The 14829-nt window shown below is 42.4% G+C and overlaps 1 protein-coding gene across 1 annotated transcript in view; it reads left to right on the top strand.

Moving 5' to 3' along the window:
• The window catches only part of fndc3ba (fibronectin type III domain containing 3Ba), a 152848-nt gene that overhangs the window by 96877 nt on the left and 41142 nt on the right, over positions 1-14829 (top strand). The window contains exons 10-17 of the mRNA XM_049597183.1: positions 376-435; positions 590-728; positions 1226-1279; positions 1534-1658; positions 3787-3961; positions 4571-4657; positions 7839-7974; positions 11935-12006. Of these exons, the coding sequence (XP_049453140.1) occupies positions 376-435; positions 590-728; positions 1226-1279; positions 1534-1658; positions 3787-3961; positions 4571-4657; positions 7839-7974; positions 11935-12006 (848 nt within the window). The remainder of the gene's footprint in view (positions 1-375; positions 436-589; positions 729-1225; positions 1280-1533; positions 1659-3786; positions 3962-4570; positions 4658-7838; positions 7975-11934; positions 12007-14829) is intronic.

The raw sequence follows: 14829 nt of genomic DNA, 5'->3' as shown, positions 1-14829 counted from the left end.
CAGCGCATCATCAAGGCAGAAATACGCCCGCCGGGAGCCGTTCAGCACCGCAGAGAGCTCCCCACACAACCCCGACCCCAGAGTTAATAACAGGAGGTTATGGTGTTCCACTCTCTTCTCTCTATGGCACTTGTATCTCGACCAGTAGCCTACTTTTGTTGCGTTTGCTGATCCTCTATGGTACACAAATACAGTATAGCCTAGTATAATCACATATCGGAACAACAGGACGTCGGACTAATGGGATGTCAGACCAATGGGCTGTTAGACCATTGACATGGACCCGAAAACACACGCCAAGCTTTAAGAATACAGTATCAACTAGAAACATCCAAAGTACACCTTTGTTCTGACTTATGTGCTTCGGTGTTTTAGCGGCGAAGAATTGGAGTACCATCTGAAAGACCTAAGGCCAGCGACAGACTACCACGTACGGTAAGGACTTTCTCGTTGGACACATTCTTATTGGATGTGGTGTTCTTGACTGCTGTCATATGTTCTATATGTTAGGTTTTGTGGGTTTTATTCTGTGTTAAGATTCTATTTTCATCTGGCCATTTAAATGTGATGTCTCGTGTGTTTGCTTCAGGGTGTCGGCAATGTACAACTCGGTTCGAGGCTCGTGTTCAGAGGCAAGCTCGTTCACCACACACTGCAGCGTCCCCGACGTCCCGCTAACCCCAAAACTCTCCCACCGCACCAAGAGCACCCTCACCCTACAGTGGAAGGTACAGGCACAACACATTTCACCCCAATAAACATCACAGAGCCTGAACGTAATGATGTGTTGTATAGTTTTGATGGGATATTTGCAATTACATCAGTGCTACCAAACAAGACTTGTGTAATATGTCCATGTCACCCGTTCTTTATTTGTACAGTTAAACGCTTGGCAAGTCTCACTTCATCTGGTTTATCTCCTAGCTTGACATTATCAGCCCTACAGCACCTAATAGAAAGACATTCTTGCATCGTTGCACAGTGCCGTTAGGGTGAATCCCTCCGCCCTCTCTGACCTTTTTTCCTCGCAAGTAATTTTTATCCACTCACACTGTCACTGATAAAGAATGACATCAGTCACCCAGACAGGATATGAGGCCAATCATAAAAACACGGCAGGTATTTTGTCTGTCTCAGTGTCAGATTCTTTTATCCTTGGCTAATCTCTCCGTCTCTCTCCTGTCCCTTGTCTGCCTCGCTCCGTCCATCTCTCTATCGTCCCCAGCCCCCGGGCGACAACGGATCCAAAATCACAAACTACCTGCTCGAGTGGGATGAGGTGAGTTTGTCTCTCGCTCTCGCTGCTCGTCATCTGTCATGCCTTCCCCCCCTTTTTTTAACATTCAGCTCCTCAGACGAATAAGCGTCAGTCCCACTCCTTTTCCTTCTCCCTTTTGTACTTTCTCACTGTCATGCGTTTTGTTCTTCATCAGTTTTGCTCTTTTCTTTAATCTCCTGTTGCTATTAATCTTATCCCCCCCGTTCTCATCTAGTCTTACTTTATTTTCCATTTATCTCTCTTCTCCTCTGCAGGGAAAGAAGAACAGTGTTTTCAGAGAATGTTACTTTGGGAGCCAGAGACACTGTAAGCTGACACGACTGTTCCCCGCCTGTGGCTACACGTTCAGAGTGGCTGCGCACAACGACATTGGCACAAGGTACTGCTGCCTATTACTGAATTCATTAAAGCATGTGCTATACTCACATACTCTTAAGTGAAAAATGTTTTCATCATCATGAATAGCACAGGAGGCCTTGTTCTCCTTGTTCGTGTGCTGTCGGATTTATTAAGATCCATGACAGCTTTTCACATGAGGACCTGGTAATTGCTCCTTCAGACCCAGACACACTGAACCGACATCGGCGAGCTAGTGGCAAAGAAATTTTAACCAAATTTTATTCAGCAATTTGCACATATGATGATACAGTAGCACAGTGTCATGTTAATATTAACCCTTTTATTTTAACGAAATTGATAGATAAAGAAATAGATCAACATGCCAACCTAACCTTGTCTGCATCCTACACAATAAATGCCCCAGTATGCATGTTGCTGTGTGTATATGTATGTATACCCCAAAACAATCAACCCTTATCTTTCTCTGGTCATATCTCCCATACTCTGGTTGGATGGGATAGATTGAATTGTTTTGAAGTTGGAGATGAGAAGCTTCCAGTGTTTGTAAAAGTTCTCAGCCGAGCCATGGATAGAAAATTTTATCTTTTCCGGTTTCAGAAATGACAGTAACTCCCGCTGCCAAGGCGTATTTTAGCGGGATGAGCAATTTTTGTCCAGAAAGTTGCACTTGAACACACCACAGAGTCTACAATCTACAATTTCCTCTCGTGTGCCTGCATTAGAGGAAAAAACTCTCCATACCAGCAGGCGGCAGTAGTCTGTAATCCTAATTCTAGAAGGGATACCAGAAGAGCGACAGGACGAATTCAAGAAGCTAGTTAGCACATTAATGACAAAACCTGATGTTAAAAGAACAAAAGATATTTACTGTGCGCCAGTGAACAATAACACAAACAATTATGAACCATTTCTGCTAAAAAGCTCAGTGACTAAAAAATAATCTTGCCTAATATGACAAGTTTGTTTTGATCTTACACCCTCTTAATTTTAGCAGAATATTTACGTTCCTCACTTCCGTTTCTCTTCTCGTGCACTGAGCTGAACTTCCAATCAAAGTGATTTCACTCACTAACAAGCTCCATCAGCTCTGATACCAATTCAACATGCTGAATCGGCTGGAGAAACAGCTGTCAAGGGCCGACTAGTGCTATTGAGGCGGGACACATTGCAAAAACTATGGCGACAGACACAGTGTTGACTGACGGCTGACCATCGGCTTGGTGTGTCAGGGCCTCCAAACATTTTTATTAACACCCTTGGACACTAATTCCACCAGTGTCAGACACATCTGCATTTGTCTCAATAAATGTTGGAACTCTTACATGGTGATGGACAGACACACACAGACACGCACCAGTCTACCTGCGTTTATTTTTCTGCATGTGACATAAGTCCTCTTCCTCTATCTCATTTTCTCTCCACTTCCTCTCCCCTCTAGCCTCCTCTTTGTCATTACGGCGGCAGGCATCTCGCCTGCAGTCGTTAGGGTGACAGGGATGAGGGAGGAGGTGATGGAGGGGAGCGAGAGCAGAGGGAGGAGATATTAGCTCTCTGGCTGAACCCAAAGCATCCTTAATGCATCCTTCAGCCTGATTCCCCTTTGAAGCCATGGATGCCCATGCTCACCAAAACGTGCTCTGCACACGCTGGCTTTTGATTACCAGCGATTTTTCTTACTTGGGAAAAAAAATGTTTCCGACCTGTCAAACCCGCTGCTGGTTATACATTCAAATTCTTTCCCTCCTGCAAATTAGCCTCCCTTCCTCCTCTGTCTTTTCCGTCTGGCTTCTGACATGTATATATACTATTTTTCCCCTGTCGCGGCTCTTCTTTAACCTTTCTCTTCTTAGTATCTCGCCTGGGAGTGCTCCAGGCCTCCATCCTTACCTGCAACCCCGCACATATCCCTGCACTCACTTCAGATGAGCGCTGATGTCAGTGTCCTTTTCCTTATTCACATTTTCTCCTCCTTTCCCATTTCAAAAATGCTCCTCTCTCGATCTCTGCTGTCATAATGCACAGCCTCCCCTCCCTCTCGAACTGCATTTCCTTTTCCCTCAAAAGTAATGAACCAAGAAGTTAATAATTTGCTTCAGCATTTTAAATAACGCAAAAATGTGAGTAAAATAAAAATGTGTTTTGTGCAGTGGCTTCAGCACAGAGGTGGTGTTCTACACTATGGGCACCCTGCCTGCTCTGCCCCTGGCGCCGCGGCTGGTCAGGGCGGGGGTGTCCTGGGTGACCCTGGAGTGGGGGCGTCCTGAGGGGAGTCCTAGCGAGGAGCAGCTCAAATACACACTCGAGATCCAGGAGGACAACAGCGTGAGTACCCCACACATGAAAACACCTAAACAATATAAAAACATTTATAAAATTCATGCTGCCTGCTCAGGTTCTTTTCCATTACATTAAATGGCCCTCATAGATTTGAATGTGGCAGAAGGAGCTACATAATCGACTATAGTTTTTTTGTTATTCGATTGAGCTGAGTGCTGTCGGCCACTTGAATCCTCTAAGGACAGAAAGAGAATAAACAACTCCACCAGCACTTTAAAAAACAGGTTATAAGAAAACATAAAAACTGCTTCTGTAATGCATTGCAAAATAGTTTGGGGAAATGCACAGTGGATGCACTGAGCAGTGATCCCTGTAATACACAAGCATACACACAGACACACACACCATATGCAAATGATTGAGCACCTATATAAGAAGGGAATTGCACTAAAAGCTCCCACACACTCTTTCTCCCCCTCAAACGCACACATATATAATGCCAGTGTCAGCATTTATTGCATCCATATGCTCAGAACTGTACACCTAAACTGATACACCCCGACAGATGCAGTCTCACACACACACACACACACACACACACACACACACACACTTAGAGAACTAATAGTGTATCTGTATCTGTATTCCCCACAGGGAACAGACTTTCATCCAAAGTACACTGGAGAAAACTTGACCTGTACTGTACAAGGCCTGAAGAGGAGTACACAGTATAAATTCAGGGTAAGTGATGTGATTTGGATGCTGTATGTGTGTTGTTTAAGGTTATTTTCTGGACATTTTCAGCTTCATTGGCCAGATGATAGTGGCGAGGGAGAACGGAAATGGGGGAGAGAGTGAAGGGTATGATATGCAACTAAGCTCTCACAGCTGGAATCAAACCAGGACGTTGCAGGTTTTTGGCAGGCAGGTGGACTATTGGAATGATCTTTGCACAGAGAATGATAATGGAGCTAGGCTTGGGTATTAAAAAGGTAATATGCGATATAAGGCTATTTAGAAGCCCTAATGGTATTATTTTCAATACCATTGAAAGTACAGATGCTCCTCTTTTTATTAAACTGATATGGAAATGCTGTATTGAGGTAATGTATTGCAGTGCACAGCTCAGGCCACCAGAGGTCAGTGTGTACTGGTGGAACTGAGAGAGATGGCGACTGCAGGTGGTGGGGATAACGTTACAGGACTAGTGCAAAATTAAAATGTCACTGTCCCTGTTTGGGAGTATTGCCACATATAATTTTATCATGGGATGACCACTTGATTTTATCCAGCACATCATCACCGGTATCTTCCATGGCAACAAGTGTCATTGGATCCTCCGGCAAAAAGGGTGCTTATTTCTCATCTGTTTATTATTTTATGGACCATAAGCAAGAGGGTTCCTGGTTCAGACCCAGAGTGGGGGGTTCAAAGCCCTTCTGTGCGGAGTTTGCATGTTCTCCCTGTGTCAGCGTGAGTTTTCTCAGGGTACTCCGGCTTCCTCCCACAGTCCAAAGACATGCAGGTTAACTGGTGACTCCAAATTGTCCATAGGTGTGAATGTGAGTGTGAATGGTTGTCTGTCTCTATGTGTCAGCCCTGTGATAGTCTGGTGACCTGTCCAGGGTGTATAGCGCCTATCGCCCAATGTCAGCTGGGATAGGCTCCAGCCTCCCCTGCGACCCTCGAGGATAAGCGGTTACAGAAATGAATGAATGAATATTTTTACAAATACTGTCATGTACCCAGTTCAAATGTCAGAAAGGTATGAAAGAATAGGTACCACCCAAGCTGAATGTGTGTACATGTGTGTGAATGTAAATCAAAATAAACTTTATTGTCCTTTACAGGAAATTCGTCTTGGGCTCAGAGTGCGTGAAAACTGCGTTTATATTGACACACAACACACAGTACACAAACAACAACAGGGTTTTTCCAAAGACTTACAAGTACACATGGTGTACAATAGGACAAATACCGGCCACCATGCAGGCGTTGGCCACTACTAAGCCCGGCAGCGTAAAGTGCATAGAGAAATTAAAAGAAAGTTAAGGGAGAGTTGGACAGTTACAATAATTTAACTGAAAATTATTAAATTAAATTATTAAAAATTAAAAACTAAATTTAAGAGGAGACCATGTTTAGACTGAGGCTATTCTTCACTATGGAGGGAACAAGGCTGGTTTTTTGTTCAGGAGCGCTATGGATGTAGGTATAAAAGAGAGTTTGTATCTGTTGCCTTTATACCTGCTAGCCCTGTAGCGTCTGCCTGAAGGCAGGAGCTGGTATTCGGGCAGTAAAATATTTGTTGGGTCCTTAAGAATCCTGTGCGCCTGTCTGACCACCACTGTTTCAAAAGTGTTCTGAAGGGAAGGATAAACAGTTTTGCCTATCACCTTCATGGCAGTTTTGATCATGTTTGTTATTCTGTTTCTTAGCTGGACAGTGGCGGTGCCGTACCAAGCCACCAAACCATATCTAATGATGCTGTCCATGGTGTGCATGGAGTCAGGGTTAACTCCAAACAGTCTTAGTCTTGTAAGAAAGTGAATTCTTTGGGCCAGCTTGGAACACAGAAAATCAACATGGTTGCTCCATTTCAAGTTAAAATCAAAAATGACACCCAAATATTTTATTGACACTCATTAGGGGGACATCTGTGTTCCCAGGGTCCTATGTTCCAAAGAGGCCTAGCTAAGCCTTGTGTTGACTTTTAAGTATGTGTCTCTTGATATAAACCAACATTGTAGAGAGATTACATTTTAAATTCAGTTTGAATGGTGAAAATCTGTTCAGCCGTATGAAGATATCGATGTAAAGACAGCTGTCTTGCCCGCAAATTTGAGGGTGTAGGCGTCAAAGAGTATAACATAGGTAGGTTAAGAGCTGTAGTTGGTTGATTTCAACATATTGATCCAGGGAAACATACATTGAACATTTGACCATGGATAAAACACTGCTGAGAACAATAAAACCCTTTGAAAGGTCCCCTTAATGTGTCATAGTAGGAAGATATTGAGCTGGAAACTCTGGGAACAGAGATTCACTCCTATAACTAGCATGATTAGCAAGTGTTGTTTGAGTTCAGGTGTCCTCTTCAGTACAGATCGTAACACTAGAGTCATCTTGTCTGTCTACTGATCTTCAGTTTTTTTCCTTGATCATTTTCCAGTCAATAATCTTTCTCCATCAAACGTTTCCAAGGATCAACATATCCATCCAAGCTTTAGTGATAATACAACATCCATCAATCTCAGATGGAATACAGCATTATCACTACAAGAGAAGTGGCTGCAATTTAAGCAGGAGTAGCACGTAGAGAACGCTGTCCAGCTCAACTAAAAGCTGTGATAGCTGTTCATAATGTGAGGACATTGTGAAACAAAATGTACCCACAGCAGATCTCTGCAAGTGAGTTTACGTTATGATTAAAGCAGGCACTGCTGTGTGCGTCTTGTTATCAATAGTGCATTATGGTGCAATCATCTCAAACAGCACCTCACATGGACTTTCACACACGTGTACCTGCCCTCGCTCACACTATCAGATGAGGCGCAGGCCGCAACACACATGCTAACACAAAAAGAGGAGTCTCTTTGATCTGTGTGACGTTCGACCAGAGCGAGCATCTGGGAACAAAGCAAATTGACTGTCTGTACAATGAGGTAATGGAGGGATTAAGCTGAAGAGAAATGAAGGCAGAGGAGCCAGGAGAACCACAGATGAAGGAGCAGAGAGTAATGGCTCCTATTAATCAGGACGGTTTCTTTACGTCTTGATAGATTTCCACGCTCACTGCGCCTCTCTGTTTTGCCTTGCACTCCATCTTTACTCATTTTGTTTTTTTGTTTTACCCTCTTCTTTCCTCCATCCCTCCCTTATGCTTCACACCATCCTTCCTCCGTATTCCCCCTCCCTGCAGCTCATAGCGTCGAACATGGAGGGAAAGAGCAGTCCCAGTGAAGTGTTGGTGTGCACCACCAATCCAGACAAACCAGGCCCTCCATCTACGCCCTGTGTCACCGCAGCGACACCCTACGGATTCACCGTCACATGGGGTAAAGACACACACAGCCACACGTAACACATACACTTCCCCTCACATGGACACAGAGATGGACAATATTCATAACACAAACAGTTGCATGATCTGGAACACTGACATGATGCAAGAGGAAATGCACGCAGTCACAGGGACTGAAACACTCCGTTAAGCACCTGTCTCTTTAATAGGGCTGTCAAAATTGCTCAGAAATGACATTCAAATATTCCTTCTAAAAATAACTCATAGGTTCGAACCATTCGAATACTTTTTTTTCCTGCATTATGTCCACAAGAGGGCAAACTAATACAAGGAAACATACTTGTATATGTATTAATACAAGGAAACATAACTACTTGCAGGTATTTTTATTTAAACATAAACGTCTTTGAAAACATTTACATACCTACACATTAAAACACATAAAACAATTATCTATAACATTACGTTATAAATGACCGCGGACCTCTCGCTCGCCCCCCCCCCGACCCGTGGCCACACCACCCGCGGAAGCGCTGCGAATAGCCTCTAAGCACCGGACTGTGACCGGCTCGTGCCCTGCAGCGATCGTTTCAGCGTCTGGTCTATTTTCTGCGCGAGCCACAATCAAATATCAATTTTCACATTCGAAGGTCCATTTTTTTTTTCAAATTCCAATTTTAATTCGAATTTAGAATATTCGTTGACAGCCCTACTCTTTAAGCCCCCCTCACAATAAAAGCCCAGTCTGATTGGTCGTCATTTCTGGGTCTTGGCGTCTCTGCACCATCATTGCAGTGGGGGAATAACCGTAACAGAGAATGGCTGCACTTTCCCTGACGTTAGCATGTAGCTACACATAGGTAAGCAGTGTATTTGTAGCCAGGAAAAGGCCTGTGATGGGGAAAAGCTGCACTTACCATTGTAAAAAATCACCAATAGCAAACACAACCAGACATGTTCCACCGAGAATATGATCCAAAATTGGGGGGAAATTTGCAACTTCAGCAGCTAATATTACATGTTTCCCTGCCGTTAGCATGTAGCTACATGTAGCAGTGCAGGCTACGTAATGTAAACACCTGGAGCAGATGACCATATAGAGAAATCTGGAACTATAATGTCATACTGTAGCCAGAGTCAACCCAGTCTCACTCTGAAGTTGTCGAAATCTGGCGCTTGGGCGGTAACTTCCTGTGTCAGACACCGATGAAAAAAGACGTCTGATTAGTCAGCATGATATGTGGCCGGTCGCCATTATAGTTTAGAGGCGGCTAGCAGTGTCAGGGGGAAAGTGGAGGGACAAGAGCGAAAGGTAAGGCGGTGAAAGTCCGAGTAGATGGGTTCCTTCACCCGGGAGAGCGTTTTTTGTATCCCGTAAGATTCTAAAGCCAAACCCTGTTCTTTTTTCCGAAACCCAACCATGTGCGTTAGCTGTTCAAGGAAATAAAACGTTAATTTGTGGTATTGTACCGACATAGTGAGTTTATTTTGAAAGAGACTGTATGTAAATGGTAAATTACCTGTGAAAATGGAAGTGTATTTTGAAAGAAGACAATGCATGTAACAGGAAGAACTTGACACAGAGCCCCAGAACGCCAACAACCAACACACCCGGGGTAACTTGCACATCATATTTGGACGTGGAAAGTCCATGACCAAACGTTGTGTGTTGCCAGAGTAGAAAAAATTGCTGGAACGGGAAAGTTTTTGCTCACAGAGAGTAAACTTTGGCTACGGTCACCTGAAGACCCTTCATTGTAACACTGTATATAAGACACAAAATATGGGAAGGCATAACAGGTCCCCTTTAACTTGAAATCATATATAATTCACCCTCTAACATACAGATGCAATCAAAAGAATATGTTTTTGTACCAATCTTGGACTTGTTCTGACAGTTTTACCCATCATACTTGATAATATGCAGTCTCTTGGTCGATTGCAGAGATAACACTTCAGTCCATTAGTCAAAACAACAAGGAAAGACAAGGCTTCAGTTTTCTGATTTTTTTTTTTACTGGAATAACAGAAAAGGTTTTAAAATGTTCTGGTTTCAAGTGCAGTCGGTGACATACTTTAACGTTTTTTAAATGCCTTTCCTAATGTACAGTAGTTTTGTTTTCAATAACTATAGACACCTTGAACACAACCTGAAGAAAAAATCGTGGCGTGCTCAGTGCAGAATAAAAGTATTGATGAACGGTGACAAACTGCTGCCTCTGGGGTGTTGTCATGAAACTGAGGTAGCGATCATAAAAGCCATCATGTCTGCTATCATCCATCTGTCCTCCGCAGGAGTCAGGGCAGCCCGCCCTTACTCAGATGTTGCGAACATGGCACCAATCTTGCTGCGTGCCTCTCAATCACCATTCAGATCACTGATTTGACTTTAATAGCTGTAAACACAACACATTCTCAAGTGCTAAACACTTGTCTTTATTACGTCATAAATAGTGCGACTCCTACACTAGCTGCAGCGTGACAGATTCAAAGTGATATAGCTGCACTGCATTACCCGATTGTGTGCTGTATTTGTGCTTATTTTTCTAAAACAGCACCACCCAAGGGTGTGTCAAACTTTAATTATGGCAACAGTGTTGATACAGTAAGTACCAGATGAGGCTCAGCCAAGTAGGTTGTTTCCAGCAGTGTTGATTTACCTCTAATCTCAGAATAAATCAGTGTGTTAGGGGTTACCATCAGCACGTCTGAAAAGTTTCTTTAAAAAAAAAAACAAAAGATGAATACAGAAATAATGGAACAATTTCTTAGCAGCTCCCTTGTTGCTGAAATAATTGGCAGCAATTTGCAAACGGCGCTCTGAGAGAAGTGTCATTTTTGTTTGGCTGAAAGACAATCTGCAACAGCCTCTGACAGCTTATGAGTTATTGTGGAGTGTCTTCAGGATTGATGAGGATGCTTAATGTATCGTTTTTGTATAGATGTGTGTTGATACTGGGATGTCTTATTATATAATGACGAAAACTCTGTGTGTGTGTCTGTTCCACGTTTTTCTCCTCACTGACTTGGTCAATCCATGTGAAATTTGGCACAGTGGTAGAGGGTCATGGGAGGATGCGAATGAAGCAATATTACATCAATTGGCCAAAGGGGGGCGCTATAGCAACCGATTGAATTTGCAAACTTTGAATGGGCATATCTCATGCCCCGTATGTCGTAGAGACGTGAAACTTTGCACAGAGATGCTTCTCCTCATGAGGAACAAATTTGCCTAAGAGCCCTTAACTTCTGGTTATATAGATTTTCCACCATTTTGAATTTTTTAAAAAACACTTAAAATCGATCTCTTCCTAGGAAGTTTGACCGATCTGCATGAAACTGGGTGAACACAATCTAGGGACCAATATCTAAAGTTCCCTCTTGGCAAAAGTTGGAAAACTTACTAAAACTGAGCTTCTATAAGGCAATGAATATTGCGGAGGGCGTGGCTCACCACATAAAGGTGTATAACATCTCAAGGGTTTCACTGATCACCACGCAACTTTGTAGGCATATGACCACACATAATCTGAGGGGACCCCTCCATTATTGACCCCATCAAACAAAATGGGGGCGCTAGAGAGCTAATTTCTTATCTAGGCCTAACCGCCATATGGATTTTTACTAAACTTGGTAGATATGTAGAACAGGACGCCTCAAGGTGACTGGAGAAATTTAACTCTAATTGGCAACTGGGTGGCGCTATAACAACAGAAAAATGCTTAAAAATGACTAAAATACGACCGATCACTGTGGCTCCCCCTGTGGCCCAATGTTTTTTGTTTTCTTTCTAATTTTTTGGTATGACTAAGTCATGGTATGGTATGCTGTACTCAATGGGTATGGACTAGTTTTCATGATTCTACATCTTTTCCTGAAGCCATAAAAGCCATGTTGGAAAATCAAAATGATTATTTCAATCGTTCTCCAGTTGGTGATGTGTATGCGTGATGTTAACCCAAACTAAAAAGGAGTCCATCTTCTCCTCCAACAGATCCTCCCCAGGACAACGGGGGCTCAGAGGCTCTTACGTACCTGCTCGAGATCTCAGAGGGATGCTCCGAAGGTACGACTCACATCTATCTGTCTGTCCAACTGTCCATCTATGCCACACACTCAGCTAATCTGAGTGCTCTTTCAGTCCATCATCTTATGAAACAAAGCTCAAAATGCACCACCCGTCCTCTCTCCCCTGTGCTCATTCTCTCTGTGCATCCATTTTTTTCACTTACTCCCCCAAGAAGAATAGAGGCCATAATTTGCTCTTTGTTAGCATCAATTTAACGCACATAACTTGTCCAGATTTTCAGGAAAAGAGAACCAAATGTTCTCTTGTTTCTTCAGCAGGGAGCGGAATGTGGCATAATTTCTCATATTCCTGTGAATCACATGAATGAAAAAGGAGTTGTTTCTGGAGACAAGTCAAGTCAATTTTATTTACATAGCCCATTGTCACAAATCACAAATTCACCTCATCTTTACAGTCAGTAGCTTTACAGTCTGAGCAGCATATGTTTCTCTCCGTCCTCGTCGACCCTCTCTTGACAACAGATGAAAAGAACATTAAAAGCTCATGGTCTTTTTTCAGTGGTAATAAAAGAGGAAGAACAGCGGCACATATCTAAGTACAAGTCCAGTGGTTTGGACTAAGTGGGCTAAATTGATGTAATTGGTTAATTCAGCCCCTGGCCTGTCTGCAACTTAAATTTACTCTGTGCTTTTTCAGTCAGTATGACTGGATGTGTTAGGATTTATCTCAACTGCTGCAGTTGTGCTTTTATTAGATAAAAATATGTTATAATTAGGCTGGAATCTGAACTCTTAATGGCCCTGAAAACCTGGCTTCAGACGTATTTCTCTATAGAATTTAATATTGGAACATGATAAGAAATAATAAAGGTTTAATCCTTAGTTATTTTTATCAAGAGGTCAATGTTCAGACACCTCACCTGCTTCATCAGGCCTGTCTGGATGTTTGATCGACAGTGACCTAACAACCCGCCAGCTGTCAGTTTCTGACTCCACTGTGACAAATTGGTGCGGAAAAGAACATGACACAACCTTTTTCTAACTATAAAGCAGTGAGAAGAACACACAAAATACAGAAATATCTCATGGGAGTCAATCAGAATTGTTTTGCTTTTGCACAAAATTGAGTAATCATGTAGGACCGTGAACAAGAGGATGTATGCACCTTTAAATATCAAATATGTCACATATCACAGTCATTTTATTGCCCATGATTCCCCTGTTCTCTGATCTGTATATCGTGTCCATGTGAGCCCTTTTCACCCTCTCACCTCTCACTAACTTGCACCAGCGGTGAACTGTCAGGCCCTGACTCATGTCATTGTGGTTGCTGTAATTCATTACAGTATTAAGGTGCTTTGTTAGTGTAGCTTTAACTGCTCTGAAACAGATGTTTGGCTAACCTCTAAGCAGTCACTGATTTATTTATGTGCAGTGCTTGAAAGTTTACTTGAACTCCATTTAAAGGGATAATTCAGATTTTTTGAAGTGGGTCTGTATGAGGTTCCCACCAAGTCAGTGTATTACCTACAATAGATGGCAGTTGTCGCGCCCCCAGTTTGGAGAAGCAGGCAGAAGTCAGACACGGAAACAAAGCTACGTACTGCTGTGGACGAAGGTGGCAGCAAGACATATTTTAGCCACCTAAAGACAGCCCCACCCAAAAAAAATCAACATCAGTTTAATTTTATGCTATTGAGAACATTTTCACCGCTTGACGTTGTTGTCAAACAGCCCTTGAAGCTGTTTTCAAAGCCACCAGACTCCTTTGACAAAAAGTCCTTTTTTTGTACAAAGTCTGTACTGAACTTTCTGATATACAAGTACAAAACAGGCCAACAGACACATTTAAAAACATAGTGGGAGTTCACATTACAAAGCCTGATGTGCACCTCCTCAGACCTATTGTCTATTTTTTCTCCGGTCTATCACTTTTATTTCACAGATCAGAAACAATAAGTTGTCAAGACAATAAAGCCTCCACAAAATAGCATTTTAATTGTGTGTGATTTATCCTGGCTTCATATGAGCAGAGGAAATTTCCACTAGTTGCTAGGCTAATTTATACAATGTAAAATGCCACAGGCTTGTGCTAATAACGTTAGCATGTTGTATTTGTTTGGAAAACATGTTTAGTATAAGACAGTTGTTAGTGAACCCTGTCAGTTATAATGGAGCCGAATTTTGTAACACTACCTTTGTTTATTGTTGCTATTGTCCCTCATTTAATGGGTAGAGGAAAAGTTTGCTAGCCTCTAGGCTAATTTATACAATGTAAAATGCCGTAGGCTTGTGCTAAAAACATTAGCATGTTGTGTTTGTGGGGGAAAATGTGTCCAGATAAAGACAAATGCTTTGTCTGTGAATCCTGCAAGTTATAGTGAAGCCGATTTGTGTACTTGTGTTTGAATTTGTCTCTATTAACCCATGTTTAATGTGTGTATTGAATCAACTAAACTTTACAGCACTTAATAGGCTCTCCATGGGGCTACTACTGCCACTATTGGATAGTTTGTTTGTCTTATTGTGTGACTTTGGTGAATTCAAACCACCCTTTAATATACCAAAGTCACACAATAACAAAAAAACTAACTGATCAGGGTAACTGTTGACTAGAAACTCCTGTGTTCTGAGAGGTCAAATTAATGTCTTTGTCAATGGAGTCTGGTGGCTTTGACGAGAGCGACATACAGTAACAGCTGCAGTCCCCTGTTGGAAAGGGCTGTCTGATAGCAAGGTAAAGCAGTGAAAATATTCTAAATAAAGTGTTCACTTAAACTGAAATTGAAGTTTTAGATGACTAATATACATTTGCTGCTGTCCCCGTTCACGGCAACACATCACTTAGCGTTTCCAAACT

This window comes from Epinephelus fuscoguttatus, linkage group LG14 (genome assembly GCF_011397635.1).
Source record: "Epinephelus fuscoguttatus linkage group LG14, E.fuscoguttatus.final_Chr_v1".
NCBI classification, from domain to species: Eukaryota; Metazoa; Chordata; class Actinopteri; order Perciformes; family Serranidae; genus Epinephelus; species Epinephelus fuscoguttatus.
Note: the sequence above shows the minus strand (reverse complement) of the source record. Positions and strands in the feature narration are given on the sequence as shown.